Below are 16,300 nucleotides of genomic sequence, written 5' to 3' on the forward strand. Positions count from 1 at the left end.
TTTCTATACATGCATTGCAATGTGACTAACACATAAGAGTATTTTTCCTTTTTTCTAAAAAGTCAGTGGAAGGACTTGAACTCTATTCCAGTGGCACAGATGTGACAGATCCCATCATAGGATGTGTAAAAGAAAAAAAAAATTGTTGACAGCATCTCAGGAAAATAAAGACTGTTGAATATAGAACCTTTCTATCAGAAATGACTTTCAGTGAAAATGCTAAGAGGACTTAACTGAGCTGATTTCCTCAGAGGTGGATAAATATGCACGTTAATTTTGACAGCAAAACTTTTCTGGAATCATTCTTCAAAAGAGATTTAAATCAAGAATCTTTGGGGTTAACTCAGTTATGCAGAGTAACAATAATAAAATGAGAACTGTGCGTGCTTTAAAAAAGTCTGTAGAAAGTTGCTAAAGCAGTAGTTATTTAAAAAATTAAAATAGGTTAATGAGAGCATCGAAAAGTGTTCATAGTAGTATGTCCTAGGGCTGAAATCCTCAACAGACTGTTGCTTAGCATTCATTAAGAATTTAATGAAGGGATGGCATTTAACAGACAACCATAAATATGTCAGTATCAGTGAGAATAGAAATTTTACCAAAAGAACTAAAGAGAAAGTTGGCCGACACCAAAGAAAGTGAATTTTAATTTAGACATTCAGGATAATTTAAATTGGAAAGAGCAGTCTGATCTACTTTTGCACATTGAGTTGCTTAACCAGTTTTTGCAGAAGTCTGATATTTAATCTACCTCTCTGTCTTTCTTTTTATCCCCTAACAGCCTAATCACTGTTGGTTGCATTTGATGGTGCCTGAATTTTCAAGGAGTCTACATAGTCTTCTCCAGAAATTTTCGGATATTTCCGATATGTCTGATGTTTTAAGCAACTATTCAATCATTAATAACCTCACAAGGATAATAAATGATCTTATGGCATGTCTAGCTTTTGATAAAAATAAGGTAATCTAACACGGAGATTCTACTTTTCATCTTCCCTGTACATTTATTTCTGTGCTGTATGTTCTTAGTTTTCTGTAATTCACAGAATCAAACTGCTATTGATTTTCTTATAGAATAGTCTTAGATCTAGTTCTGTCAGCATTAAAGAGAAAACAATCTTAGAACCAAGCTTTAGGAAGTTTTTTAACCTGTATTCTAACCACTCCTACTGGGAGTAATAAGTCCAGACCAAATCTGAACTGCTGGCATAAGAAGCAACTGTTGTGTGAAAACCAGTCTGTCACAAAGAAGAAAACAGCAATCAGTCTTAACATGGTCCTTAACTTTTTGTTTAGTCTGACATAACACACTTGTCTGTTAGATCTCAGAGTGATTGGGCTTCCTTGTTTATAACCCTGCTCTTATTTTTAGTTACATTATCAAAGATCTCAACCTGCTTTGTTACAGCTATTGTATTCTGTTCCCTGTACTCTTACAATAGCTATGATTGTGTTGTGTTCCTGGATCCAGGTTAAAAGAAACATGCAGAGCATAACAAAGTAATGTGAAATCAAGGTGTTTTTTTTTATATTTTAAATGAGGAAACTCAAAGAATGAAAAATCTCTTTGTTTTCAGCATAGGATGGGAAACTGCTTTTAATTTCTTGGCATTATTACAACAGTGGAATAATATTTTATTTCTATTTACAAAGTTAATTTGAAAACATCAAACGGTTGTGACATTTGTACACAGAAGATCTGGTCTTCTACAGGATAAAAATTTAAGCTATTGTATGTCACTTTGGATATTTTTATCATCTGTTGAGGTGCTGATGTGTGCATCTCTCCTGACCTTTTCAAGTTGAATTCTATATTTTATCCTAGGATTTTATAAAAGAAAATGGTCACCTTTATGAAGAAGATCGCTTCATTCCTGAGAATTTCTTTAGGCTCTTTAATAGTACCATTGAGGTCTACAAGGAATTTGCAGATTCACTGGATAAGAATGAGTGCATTATGCCTTCAACTGTAGAAACACCAGAGAATGGTAAGATGGCTCTTGTTTGGGAGAACAGAATCTAAATAAAGAGAAATGGGTGATTTTCCTTTGGTTTCAAGATGCTAAGAATTCAATGGTGTATCTAAATGTTTCCATTTTACTGCCAGCTAAAATTACCACCAACACCAAAGTTTGTATTTCTGTTCAAAGGAGATTTATATCTGGCAGTAAAACTACTGCCATCGTTTCTAGTGACATTGTTCCTTAATATAATCCAGATAACTTCACAATGCTCTGCTCTGTTTCTTTTCATCCTAAATACATCCTGGATCATTTTCATACATTGCTCTTATTCTTCATCTTATCTTCTATTGATGCTCTATTTAGTTTTTATAAGGCAGTAAAGGAGCCTAAGATTATACTACTTAAAGGATAGAAAGCTAGGATAAGTTGTAAACTGGAGTAGCCTCAAGTCACCTCCATATTCACCTCACTCCTCCTGAAAAGGCCCATGTTTACTTGATGTGAAAGATACAACTAGCTCAGGTCAGGCTCCTGCAGCTGATTCTCATCCTTTCAGTAAATGGAGGTTTCGTATTCTCTTTTCTTTTACTCTCTCTAGTGACAGCTATTAGCTGTTTTAATTAGGGCGACATATCCATTTGCACAATTACACCAGTAATAACTAGAAGCAGATCAGTGCCACTACCTAAGAACTTGCTTAAAGCAATTGCTTTTCCAGAATAGCTATTCAGCAGCAGCTCAGTATGTGGACTCGTCTGTCTCTTAATAAGGCAGCCTTTTTTGGCCTATTAAGAAGAAATCCCTACAGCCAAATTTTAGAAGAGCCAAATAGCTCTATAGACCTTCATTACATATAGAGGGAACTGTATGTTAAGTTACATAATGCTGACACACTCATTTTCTATTTAGATTCCAGAGTCGCTGTCACAAAAACAATTTCGTTTCCTCCTGTTGCTGCCAGCTCCCTTAGGAATGACAGCATTGGCAGTAATACTAGCAGTAACAGTAACAGTAAGTATTGAATTAATACTTGAATTAATATATGTGTCTACATTTTGTTCTGGAAGATGGTTGTTATTAGAGTTCAGAGGAAAAGAACGTCTTAATTGTGCAAATTAAGTTACTTGGGAAGTTACTTGTGCCTGATGGTGCACCATGTGTTTCTCAACTGTAACACCAAAATGCAATTAATCAAAATTTAGAAATGCTGTAAAGTTGCAATGCTGTGACAGCTCTATGCTTCTTGGAGAGGGCAGGTCTCTTCCTGTTGGCTTATTGTTGTTGTGAGGCCTCACTAGTCACGTGGTCTCAGCAAACTGAGTTACTCCAGGCACATCATTTTCAGTCTTAGAAAAAGAAGATGCTCCAAACAGAATAGCTATCCTGAATTGATCCTAGGAGACTTGTTTGGGTGAAGAGCTCCTCTGTACGTATTTTGAGAGCACTCTGGTTGCCAAAGTTGACACCAAATCTGAAGACAGTCCCTGCTGTATGTAGTTACAGTAGGGCCAGCTTCATGCTGAGGAAGTTTTTGGTTGAGATCAAGGAATTAATTACTACAGTTTTGGAAGGCTGTAATCTTCTATCCAGCCTAGTGTTCTCTGTGCTTCTTATCTATCTAGATGAGTGTATTACATGACTAGTCACTGACATATAAAACAGCCTGGAGTTGTTTCCGTAAGAGCCTCAGTGTTACCTGTCATGGGTCAGAACGAATGTAGGAAGCTAAGGTGAAGAGAACAGAGTTTCAGGGGGTTTTAATGACCTTAAAGGTTCCTGAAATGGTGCATAAAGCTTATTGTGCTGTAATTTTTCTTGCTCCTTTTTCCCAGACATGCCAGGATGATAGCATGCATTTCTTTTTATTATTTCATGTTTTAAAAATATCAGCATTATCTGAATGTGTAATGTTGAAGTGTGTGGCAGGTACTCCTTGTGATTAAGAAAGCACAGGCACTGGTCGGAAGCTCCTGATGGTAGGACAGAACCTACTTGGAGTTTATTTATTCTCTTCTTCCTTCAGTTGCAAATGTGTAATCTAGTTATTCCCTAGGTTTTCAGCACCACGCATGCTACCACATAGATAGTTTATAAATGTTGTCAGGTTGAATCACTTTGTAGTTAACAGAATATCTTACAACACCTCAGAGCAATCTGAGAAGAAGGCTGGAACAAAATCATAGCATCATAGAATGGTTTGGGATTGAAGGGACCTTTAAGATCTAGTTCCAAACCTTCTGCTATAGGCAGGGATGCCTCCCACTAGACAGGTTGCTCAAGGTACCATCCAGCCTGGCTTGAACACCTCCAGAGAGGACATCCACAACTTCTCTGGCAACCTGTTCCAGTGTCTCACCACCCTTACAGTAAAAAAATTCTTCCTAACATCTACTCTAAATCTACCCTCTTCAATTTAAAAGACATTTCCCCCTGTCTTATTAGTACATGCCCTTATAAAATTTCCCTCCCTAGCTCTCCTTTAGGGCCCCCTTCAGGTACTGGAAGGCTGTTATAAGGTCCTCCTGGAGCCTTCTCTGTAACAGGCTGAAGAGCCCCGACTCTCTCAGTCTGTTCCCACAGGGGAGGTGCTCCAGCCCTGTGATCATCCTTGTGGCTCTTCTCTGGACCTGCTCCAACAGTTCAATGTCCTTCTTGTGTTGGGGGGCCCAGAACTGGATGCAGTATTAGGGGTCTCATGAGAGCAGAGGGGCAGAATCACCTCTCTTGATTTGCTGGCCAGTTTTCTTGATGCAACTCAGGAAATGGTTGGCCTTCTGGGCTGCAAATTCATACTGCTGGCCTATCTTGAGTCTTTCATCAACTGAAATTCCCAAATTCTTCTCAGGGCTCTCAAGCCATTCTCTATCCACTCTATATATGTGCTTGGTTCCACCTTCAACTCTTGGCTGGCAGCTTTCCTTTCTGAAAAAGAGAAGTCTCAGTGCCATAAATTCCTATCCAGGAGGTCACAGAGCTGGCTGCAAACAACCTGATGAGCCTACAGCCAACTGTGAGGCACCAGGAGGGGGCTAAAAAGTGCATACCTGTCTCTCTCAGGTCTGAGCATGTGATAATTTTTGATGTAACTTTGAGAGGAAGAATATTCAAATGCAGCCTGAAGCAATGGGAATGGATCAAGGAGCCAAAGAATGAGAGAGACAGACTACAATAACAATTTATTTGAAAGGAGTTTTGACCCAGCACAGTAACAGGAGGGTCATCAGGCAGCAAAGCAGAGTATAGAGCTCTGGCCAGAGCTGTGCTGGGTACAAGAACACAGAAAAAGGCATGTTAATCTTATTTTGTAACTGATTATCAAGTAGGAAAAAAGCCTAATTAAAATAATGCAATAAGTCAAAGAAATTGCTTGGCTGGCCATATGCTGTACAGGTGTGCTCTAACTGATTATCATTCTCTTAAGCAACTTACTGGAAAATTGGATACCACAGCCTTATGTAGAAATGACAAGGTCTAAATGTCTAGGACTGAGGACAGTTTGTACACTTAATCAGATTAAATTACATTAATTTGAAGATTGGACACTGACTGGTTACACTTCAGTCATTAGTTTGGAAGGGGAAGGACTTGTTGCATAGTTATTGGCATCTCTTATTGTCTGAGAATGATCTTCAGTACCAATTTTATGTTGTCTTGGCCTTACTGCTAAATAAGCTTTTTTTTTAGTTAATCTTTGTCTTCATGAAGCAAACAACAACGAATGAATGTTGTAACATTCACATTGGGAATCCTCAGGGCAGATAACTCAGTCTGCTGGCTGTAGGTTGTTCTTGGAACAGCATCACTAAATTCAAAGTTCAGAAAGGCAAACATTTGGAGCAGAAACTTGGAGAAACTTGGAGAAACCTGAAAAATGCATCCCCAGACAAAAACTACTGTGGTATTTTTTTTTTTTATGACCCTCTTCACTACTAAACTATTAAAATGAACAATTTAAATTAATTGTTTATAGACTATTGAGAAACATTCACTGTTAGAAATGAATCCTTCCAGATAAACAACAAATATTGAATCTATTAATATAGTCTGCTTGGAGAGTCAGACGTCTTGAACTGCTCTTGATTTTAAATTCAGCTTAGACAAACCTGAAAAAAATCATCTAATAAAATAATGTGTGAAATAATTACTATAGAAATGTCATATAAACAAGCTAAATTAAATTTTCTCATGTTGTTCTGCATTTATTGCACATTGTATCTCAAGATTCGATCATTATTGCACAATGATAAAATTGAACTGCTATGATAGAGTTCACACATCATCTAAACCAAAGATTTTATTCCAACTAGATGTAAAGTGGAACAATTATCCTTTTCTAATCTTTTTTTGAATGACATAGTGTTGTTTTCCTGGTAATATTTAATGTAGATCTCTGTCGTGTTCCCACTCCATCTTTGGTTCCACAATATTATTCTTCCTTCCTTCCCTTTAGTTTTTCTTGGTTCTACATGATGCAATCCAGTTTAAACACTGAGGAATTGTTTATGTCTTAGTTCCACTGATTCTCTGTATTCTCTGGATCATTAACACCTGCACAGAACAGAGAATTCAAATTAATGGTTTCTAAAAAAGGAATTAATGTTAGGATAAGAGGTCTTGAATCTTGTTCTCTTTCAGTGCTATAATCAAGCAAGCTATAGTAGTCCTTTTTCTTTCCACCAAATGAATCTCATCTTTCCCTCTTAAACTTGAACTTGCTAGCTGTTACAGCACTTAACTAAGCTCTTTATTCTTACAGTGCAATTTATATTTTTCAGTGTTGCTTTCTTCTATTTTTGCCTGTAATTTTCCCATAATAATTAAGCCTTATTATGAAATACTGAACAGCTCAGAAAACATGTGTGCACTGTAAACACAAAGATCTCTATGAGTGATTTTAGGAAGAAGTTTGACTTTTATAATTAAGCAAAGAATACTGTAGTTTAATTCTGTAATTGCACAACAATTAAAAAATATTACCCATGGCTTAATGCAATTGGTGTTTCATTCTGTGCTTTTACAGTTAATGGAAAACCCTAATGAACAGGTGAAAGCTGTTCTACATTTTTGTAGATAAGATCTTGTGGTAACTGTGTTAGAGCTGAGCAGAGGTAAAGTGAAAATTCCTTTGAGTCATATAAGGCAATAAAATCTAGTTGGTGGTTTGAATCATAATTGCTTGCTAAACTTCCACACATGGCTCAAAGTGGAGAGCAGCTCAATAACTTCTTTGTGTAGCTGAGTGGCTTTCAATGTAAACGTATTTCATTCAGTTTAACATACTGATGTCCGTGAAGATTATACATGAATCTACTTCACATGAGCTCACTTCCTAAGGGATTCTTCCACAAGGTGTTGAAGTGAGCGCACAAAGCGGTGCTGGCCTGCTTCCACATCCCTTTAGCACCTTGCAGAAATAAAGTCTGTTTCAAGTAAATAACCTACCAACTGCAGAGCCAGAAGTTCCTCTGGTGTTGCCCAAAGAGTTCATGAAGTTACCATACCACCTGGTTCCTCCTATTCCTTCTCCTGCTCTCTCTTCTCAAACACTAAAAGTGGGAATCCTTTTGTGTAGAGCTGTTCTAGTTCAATTTCTACCAGAGGAAAAAGTCTCAATTAAAGGGATAAAAACTACTGGCAGCCAGCTTGTCTTTCTCATTTCCCTTCACTGTGGCACAGAATCTGGGAGATTCTCCAGACTGAAAATTCTCCAACCTGTTCTGACTTAGGTATTTAGATGAATGGAAAGCACACGATAAAATCTGCCATGCATGACTTATTTACTCTCTCCAAATTTTTCAAGAGATATTTTTCCTGATTCAAAAATAAATTTAAAAGATATTTTGTTATTTGCTTTTTAAAAGTAGATTTAGGTTACTTAAATTTCAAATTAACTCAAACAAAATGAAATTATGAGAAAAAATCTATTTTTGTTTTTAAAAGTAGCTTTGTGCATTTTTGTTGCTTATTTTTTTACAATTTGACTGTATTTAGGTTCTGCTCCTGGATTTCAGGTCTCCACATGGAAAACTAAATATATATCACTTTCAATAGACGCTAAAGAAAGCATTTGCATTGTAGATATCTTCTCAGAAATCAGATTTTTCTACTTCTAGATATCTCATTATAAAGAAAACTCTTCTTTATCTAAGACTCTCTAAAGTTAGTGAAAATTTGTAAAAATTATCATGCCAGAATAACACTGATCTCCCCGAATGCAGACTATTTATTTAGAAGTTGACGTAAAAATCAATATGCTTGCCATACCATTCTAACAGGCATTACAGAGCAGATAGAGGATTTTGAGGTTAAGCAGTCTGCAAAAACTTCTTATCAAATGACTTGCTCTTTGTGACCTGAAGAAAATTTTTTTCTCCCACTTTTCTAATTTTCTGAAGTTTGTAGAACAGAATCCAGAAAACATGACCATCCCATGACCAGCGTTATAACTAACCAGTCTCACACTGGGAAGAATGATTAATGTAATTAGGCAAAGCAGTGTTGCATTTTAATTGACTAGAACACAGGAACATAATAGAAATTTTCTCATGTGAATACAAGTTGCATAAATTAAAGATAGGATTTTTTGTTTCAGCTACTCAGACCATCTCCACACCACTTCAATTTGTCCAGATTTCTCAAAGTTCAATTTGAATAAACACACCTCTATACCTAACCTAGGACAGACTTTCATAAAAGATATCTCACTCCTGTTAATTTCCACTCTTTTCTACTGACGTTCATTTCTGTAGAACTTTCCCTCCTCCTTAGACATATTTCTTTCCAGTAAATTATCATCTATTCTGTTTGTCCAGTGTTTCCTTTTAGTGCAATGAGCCTACTGATGTAAGTAAAATTCAAGCCCCTATTGTCAGAATCTAGAGTTTTAAACAGTACATAACAAGGAGTGTAGACTTGTTTTCATATAGTTTTCTCTATGGTAACTCTAGAAATATGGCTTAATTTCAGAGAAAAAATATTTGTGTAAAAGCTTGTAACATGACACACAGAAAAACTCAAGAGAATGAAAGTGAGTTGCCAGTTAATTATAAGAATGCTCCTTTCTAAACTAAAGTGTTTTCTCAGTGGCTCTTTAATAATGTACTAAACACACATTGATTGACCCAGTATTTCACACCATATGTGCTTAGAAATTTGCTGTTTGTGTAAGTCACTTGCACAGATTTCTAGTCCTACAACTCCATTTTCATTTCTGTATCTAATTACCCACACTATTTCTATGCTTCCAATTTGGTTCTTTTGCAATAATCTGACAATACACCCACCATTTGAGCTGCAAACATCAAATTTTGAAATTAACTGCAAGCCTGGTGTATGGTGTCTAAACTGGCAGTCTCCTACAGCTCACTTTGCATTTCAGAAAGTGGATCCCAGGGTGACTCCACAGGACTTTTCACATGCTGATCTTGATCAAGTAACTGGATAGCCTCGTTTTAGTCTTGGTATGCATACAGCTCCATATGAGGAGAATGGAATTTCTTATTCTCATAAAAAAACTAGAACTAGGGCTATTCTGTATAAAATGCAAAAAGCTATCAAGAAATGGTAGCAAAATATAGCACACAGCTAGACTTAAACTTACAAGGTTTTGATCTTATTGAAGTCAGCAGGACCTTACCAGGCAGACATTAGAAACAGAGTCAGACATTATTGTTAAATCAAGTTCTGTGTCATATGTGTCTTATGGAGCTTAAACAAATGCATGAAGTGAGTGTTTTAAAGTGACAACTATTTTGTCTTCACAGAAATTACTTTGTGATACAAGATAATTAAAAGCTGATAAAAACAAATTTTCCCTCAAAGTGAGAGAAAAAGAATGTGCTCTACAAATGACAAAAAAGATAATCAGTCTTGGAACTATTAAACAGAACAGTTTCATAAGGGGGAGGAGCATCTCTGTGATCAAAAAGAGTTCTTATGATATTTTGGATGACATGCACCTCATGTACACAGCATTTTGAAGTATCTGTTTTGCTATCTTGATGTTATTATGTAGATGGTGCCTAAAAGTGCTCTTGTTAATAGTATTGCCCTGAAGATGGTTTTCTGCCATAAATCTGTCTTCACTAATGAGAACATCTGTAATTGCAGAAGAGGCACTTGGCTTCATTAGCAGCTCCAGCCTGCAAGGGATCAGCATAGCATTGACATCATTGCTGTCTCTTATCATTGGGTTTATTTTGGGAGCCATATACTGGAAGGTAAGAAATATTTCATTTAATTGTTTGCGTAGTTATATTTCATGGCTATAGAGAAGCTGGAAGAACAGAATGATTCTGCATGTGAAAGTCATAGACCTCTTTTTTGATCTTCTCTGAACTGTGTGACATGCAAACATAAAACTTTGTTGTCAAATTCTTCAGTTCCATCACTGATTTACAAAACTTGTCTTGTCAGTTTGATATTTCTCTAATTGGAAATTAAAAGCATGGGATTCCCCTGATTACCCAGTTCTTCTCTTATGTCTTGAGATGGGTTCCTACGGTTTTAGCCAGTGTAGCATTTTCTACAATAAAAAATATTTAATTTTAAAATTATACAATTAGGAAATGTGTATTAGAAGGCAGTATTTTACCTACATTTTGCAAAATTATTTTCATATTGAAAATCTGAAGCAAATTGGAGTAACAATTGCTTTCAGAGTTTTCAGCTAAAGCTTTAGAATATTTACATTTATTGCATTTTCTTTCTAGAAAACACATCCTAAATCCAGACCAGAAAGTAATGAAACTACCCAGTGTCATGGCTGTCAAGAGGAAAATGAGATAAGGTACAAAGTTCCACTTCACACACACACACATATACGTATAGAAATGTAAGATTATCTTTCAGAAATTTTCTGAAAATTCCTCTCTAGTTCTCAGAATAAACAAAGAAGCAAACAAAAAACAAACCTACAACCAACCAATCAAAGAAGAAAACTAAGCCACGCTGTTGGGGTTTGCCGTAGATCTGAAAAGTATGCTTAGGATCAGCCCTTTGAAGGAGGTCCAGTATGAAATATAAGAATTAATACAGAAGAGATTCCTGTGTGCAAAATTATATTAACAGAACGTTAGCAATGACTCATACAACAAGTAAGGAATAGTGATGAAAAGAAGCAGGTTTGAAGGGTTACCTTACAATGGAAGAATGAAGCCAACCCAGGATGGCTGAGACCTGTAGAGGAAGCAACAAAAAGAAGTGAAATTTGTTATTTTCTGTGGAAAGAGACCTAGGGATAGTTTTAAGTTAGAATATTTCATGTTACTATAATTCACGCTAAAATGTTTTGGGAGTATTATTTAACCCTCTATTTCAGAATCTTTAGTCACTTTTAATCTGTGAGGAATTATAACACCTAAAGGAGATCTACCAGTCTTACACTGTATGAAATGCCATCATGCTGCCTATGGTTGAAGACAGAAATAGGGAAAGTTCTGATCAGTAGTTTTTGGTTACGTGTACTACAGTTTTCAGGGTACAAACCTTCTAGGATAATACATTATTCAAACATTTTTTCATCATGTACAGTTCATATAAAAGAAAACTGCACATTTACCCAATATATGATTTGCTAAGAATAACTTTTCCTAGCACCTCAGCCTAGCAGGTGTTAAAATCTGTGAAGCCAAACATGAATCTTCCTTCTGACATCACAGGAAATATATAAAATGACTTTATAGGAGGGAGGAAAAGAGAGAGGAGGAAATAGAGCCATTAAGAAAATGCAGGAGATGACCCTAAGAGGAAAATGTAAACAGGTTACATACTTACTGTGCAGTTTGTTTTTTTTCTCCCTTTTCCTTGGGAAATTTTGAAAATTCATCAACAAGTAGGAAGAATCTGTTACCAAACATGTTTTAATACTTCTGATTCAATTACAGATATTTCTTTTTTATATATGTAGATGGTTTTATGTTAACTGACAAAGCCTTCCATTGTAGTTCCTCGAAACTGTAGTAATAGCACCTACAGTACTAGCACTGTAGTAATAAAGTACCTATTTTTTATTTCAGTATGTTGCAGCAAAAAGCAAAAGAACATCTACAAGTGTAGCTGTTGCTTTTTCTCCCTCAACACTGTTACTGTTTCATGTACTGGTAAGTTCTTGTGGTTAAAAGAGCTACCATAGGATTAACGTTTATCTGTCGAAATATGGAATCACTCAGAGTCCATTGGGGGAAAAATAATGTAATAAAACTTATTATCAGTAGATTTGCTTTGTGCCTCAGAACTTTAGTTGGTAATTTAGTTAATCTTGTATCATTAATTCTAGCTTTTGGATTTGAATGTAAACATTATAAAATAAAAGATGCTAGAATTCTGAAATGAAGGACAACTGCTGCTTCTCCTTTTTGGTGTGATGGCCAGTATGGAAAATATTTCAGCTGTTGTCCCCACAGCTGTGTAATCTAAAATCACAGTCTTTCAAAAGGCAGGATAGAACTGAAGTTCTTCCAGTTGTTTACTCAGTACTGTTTGCAGTTCTCCACAGCGTTATCAGATCCATCATTCTTGTTTGTATGTAAGATGGACAAACAAGAATGATGGAGGGAGCAGCAAATGTAAGTGAGCTTTCCTGTCCCAGCAGCTCTCTGCAAAAGGAACATTCCTCTGGCAAGGGCAGTCTGACCACGAGAGTTATGTAGTCACCATCGACTAGATGATATCAAAACTTTTTGCTGGAAAATGTGCTCTTGAATCAAGAAGTGCCATGAAGTTGAAATACATCAGAATAGAAATATTGTTTTGTTTCTGAGTTAGGGAATGCCATGCAAGTATCATGAATATATCTGTTTCCAAAATTATAGGAAAAAAATGTCTGTGTTACGTCTGTGAAGTGCTCTGCTGTTTAGTAGCATAGAGATGAAAATTAATTAGGAAAATTCTAACTGCTCTTTCTCTTCAGGCAGGTAACAGTTCCATGTTTGCTTCATAAATGAAGCAGCTTTAAGCACATTCATATTCCTTCTGGAGTGACAGACTGAGTCTGCATCTGTTGTTGCTGCCCATGACTCCACAGACATGACATAGAAATGAGGACAATTTTGTGTTTCTTACTGTGAAACCAACACTGAATCGAACAACAATAAGAAGAGTGTGCACTTAACAGGACTATACCTTATGTGAATATCTTCTTTGTGTGGCATTTGGGGTTTTTAATTGCATTTGTACTTGCGTCTGACTCTGACAAAGAAAGTACATGTCCAGAACAAAAAACATCTTTCAAATGCCTCTAACTATATGGAAACATTGAAAATCATAAATACCTTTGCATCCTTAATTTAAGTTCTGTGTCCTCTACCTTACCTTGGTGTCTTCAAATGGAATACTTTGAACTGAGAGAAAATGCAGAAATGGATATAAGATAACGCACTCTTCAATATTGTATATAAAACTTGAAAGTAAAGTCATGACGTGGACCAGTTTACTAGCGTTTCACTTATAAAGAACTGGGTTTATTCCTGGCAAAAGTCATGTGTACAGTGACACGTGGCCTCTGTTGTATGCCAAGTGGCTACATGCCCACCACGGAAAGCCTCAAGAGTTCATCAGCTTCGGTGGTGTCTGCTCAGGAGAAGCAAATACTGGATGAAGACAAAGTAAACAGGACATTACAGTACATCATGGAGCTTTGAAGCATTAGAAGCAACTGCTGGAGATGTGAACACTGGTGAAATTTCCAGCCATACCAAGGGAAGGGAGAGTAAAGAGTCTGAATTGCGTTCAAACATCATAATAAAGACAAACCCATGAAATGCATTTCAAATGCTGAATATGCATGCCATTGGTAACTTGTTCTCAAATGTATAGCATAGAAAATCTGAAAGATCCTGAGAGTGTATTTAGCTTTTACTTACGTCAGCTGTAATTAATATTTGCATTGTGTTTTTAATTATTAGTAAGCTTTACTATCCTGACATTCTCCACTCCTAAGATTAATTCTCTTGAAACAAAAGAGAAAGGCTTTAATTTCCACTTGTCTTCTACAACTACTGCTGCTGTAGCATCCATGAAATCTTGTACAAGTTTGATGTACAGGCATTTTCAAGAAAATCCTAAAAATACTGTGATAAAAGTTACAAGTACAGTTGTGCATCTTTTCATCTTCACTCTTTCTAGATAATGGTAATGAATCATTTATCTGTATTAGAGGTTTCTACTTTAGAATGTAAGGGTGGTTCACTTCAGATGACAAACTGCCATCCGTCATCAAACTGGCTATGTCAGTAAGAATTTTAGTTTGAGTTACTTGAAAATGTTGAAAAAATAAAAATAAAACAAGGAACACCTTATTCATGTTTTGGAGAAAGTTGGAGTTCTCTCTAAAGTATAGTCTGACTTCACTGTAAAATCATAACATTTCCTGAGTTGGAAGGGACCTCTGAGGATCATCAAGTCCTGACTCCACACAGGGCAATTTAAGAGGCAAACAATATGTCTAATACCATCATCCAAAATCTGCTGGTACACTGATGGGATTAATTTTGAAAGAATTTTTGTGGAATTTTTAATCATCTGATAAATTTTCTGAGAGCCACGCATAGAAAGAGCATAACATATGTGTAATATAATGTGTGTGTGTGTGTGTGTGTGTATTATTGGTAAAACTGTTTTGGCTTTCATACTCACTGAGAAAGAAAAACCTCAGGACTTTATTGTGATGACAGAGCTTATATGTGCATTTAGCTACTTTTCTTGGAATTTTGACACTACTGAGGTCAATGGTGAAATTTCTTTTGAATTCACCTGTACCAGGATTTGATCACATGGATCTAATTTTTTCCTTTCTTATACTAAGGCCTGCCTGAGTGTCAGAAAATAATATTTTGTCCACCCTGGGTATCAGAAAAGTATTCTCCAATTTCATTCAGTTGGTATAAATTAGCATAGTCCCATTAATGCTAGCAGAGCTTTGAGGTTTTTATAATCTGAGGAATGTAGCTTAAATTATGTGAAAAGAAGCTTGGTGAGAGAATCAAACTTTCTTTTTTATTCAGAAGTGCAGGAGCACTCACCACTTCATGAGAAATAATATAGATTGCTCATCACTTCTGCAAATAAGGCTCATTGCAAATTTTAGATTTGCAAAAATTTGCCAATGTAGTTCTTTACTCACTAGGCCTACGAACTGAATAAAAGTTACCATGAAAGAAATGTCAGCATGACCGAAGTTATAGGAAATGTGCACCTTATGGGGTTTGTGAAGAATACTGTATGTATGTTTTGTCAGAGCTCAAAAGTATCAACCAACAATAAGTGGAAGCCACTATCCTTACATATTTTACATATTTCGCATTGCTATTTTGTATGTACTCAAAGCTAGTTTGTATATTCTAAGTTTTACAGTATTTTTCAATGATTCTTTAAACAAAAATTTGTATTTATTAACATCCTTTGTTCATGAGAATATTAGTTTTCTTATACACATATTTTCTGGAGAATCAAATGCACAATAACATTACATATTGGTGTGCCTTAAATTATATTTTGACATTCAAAACACATGGTGTTTTAGAGTCCTTACTATACCATCTACCCATAAAATAGTAAAAGATAAAATGACAGGTTTAAATGGAAACATACATTAAGCCTAGATAGATGGTGACAAAATATTCATGTTCCAAGAGTAAAATCTTAAAATAATGGATATGTCACCTTCATATGTCACATTCTTTAATCTCTGCTATGGAGTAAAGCAAATTGAAGGGTACATGCAAACTCAAAGAAAGTTCATGTATATAACTTCCAACCTGACATCACAGTCTGTTCTGATTTTGAGTATGCACTGAACATAGTACAACAGAGTAGCAAAACTGTTGATAGAGTCCATGGTTTCCCTGTTCTTCCTGCCCATTTTTGAGAGATTTGAACAAAATATTGGATGGTCTCAGCCATTTTGCAAGGCAGAAGGACATTTCTGGATATTTATAAATATGAATGGATGGCAAGTGGATGGCATGACACTTGAAAATGTGATCATAAAAATTATCTCAAGGTTTCTGTGCCCAATTTATCTATCCACCAAGGAGGACTTAATTTTACATGCACTGAAACTTTGGAAAACTGATGATTTGTGAGATACCTTTGAATCCAATTCTGTGAAAGTAGTGGTGGCAGAAATAGGTAATTGCTTCTTTATCCAGCTGTAGCTGCTCTGACCTCTGAATAGTGATCACTTGCTCAGACTTTTTGGGTAAACATTGTATAAGCTGAAAAATGAACACCCTTTCTTTTAAAATGAATTTGGGGGAAAAGTAAATGGTTTTGTGTGTTTTTTTTGTTTGTTTGTTTGTTTTTTGTTTGTTTTAAATAAGAAACTCAATCAAGTTTGT

General features: G+C 35.8%; 1 protein-coding gene across 2 annotated transcripts in view; it reads left to right on the forward strand.

The window, feature by feature from the left end:
• KITLG (KIT ligand) overlaps positions 1-15,254 on the forward strand; it is a 52,637-nt gene extending 37,383 nt beyond the window's left edge. Inside the window, exons 4-10 of one of the 2 annotated variants that reach the window (XM_052668553.1) lie at positions 782-961; positions 1,826-1,988; positions 2,874-2,975; positions 10,074-10,183; positions 10,676-10,752; positions 11,981-12,064; positions 12,874-15,254. In XM_052668553.1, the coding sequence (XP_052524513.1) occupies positions 782-961; positions 1,826-1,988; positions 2,874-2,975; positions 10,074-10,183; positions 10,676-10,752; positions 11,981-12,020 (672 nt within the window). In that variant the 3' untranslated portion in view covers positions 12,021-12,064; positions 12,874-15,254. The remainder of the gene's footprint in view (positions 1-781; positions 962-1,825; positions 1,989-2,873; positions 2,976-10,073; positions 10,184-10,675; positions 10,753-11,980; positions 12,065-12,873) is intronic. The other variant, XM_052668554.1, reaches the window with a different exon arrangement.
• Positions 15,255-16,300: the final 1,046 nt, after the last annotated feature.

This window comes from Tympanuchus pallidicinctus, unplaced genomic scaffold, assembly GCF_026119805.1.
Source record: "Tympanuchus pallidicinctus isolate F22 unplaced genomic scaffold, pur_lepc_1.0 scaffold8, whole genome shotgun sequence".
Lineage (NCBI taxonomy): Eukaryota > Metazoa > Chordata > Aves > Galliformes > Phasianidae > Tympanuchus > Tympanuchus pallidicinctus.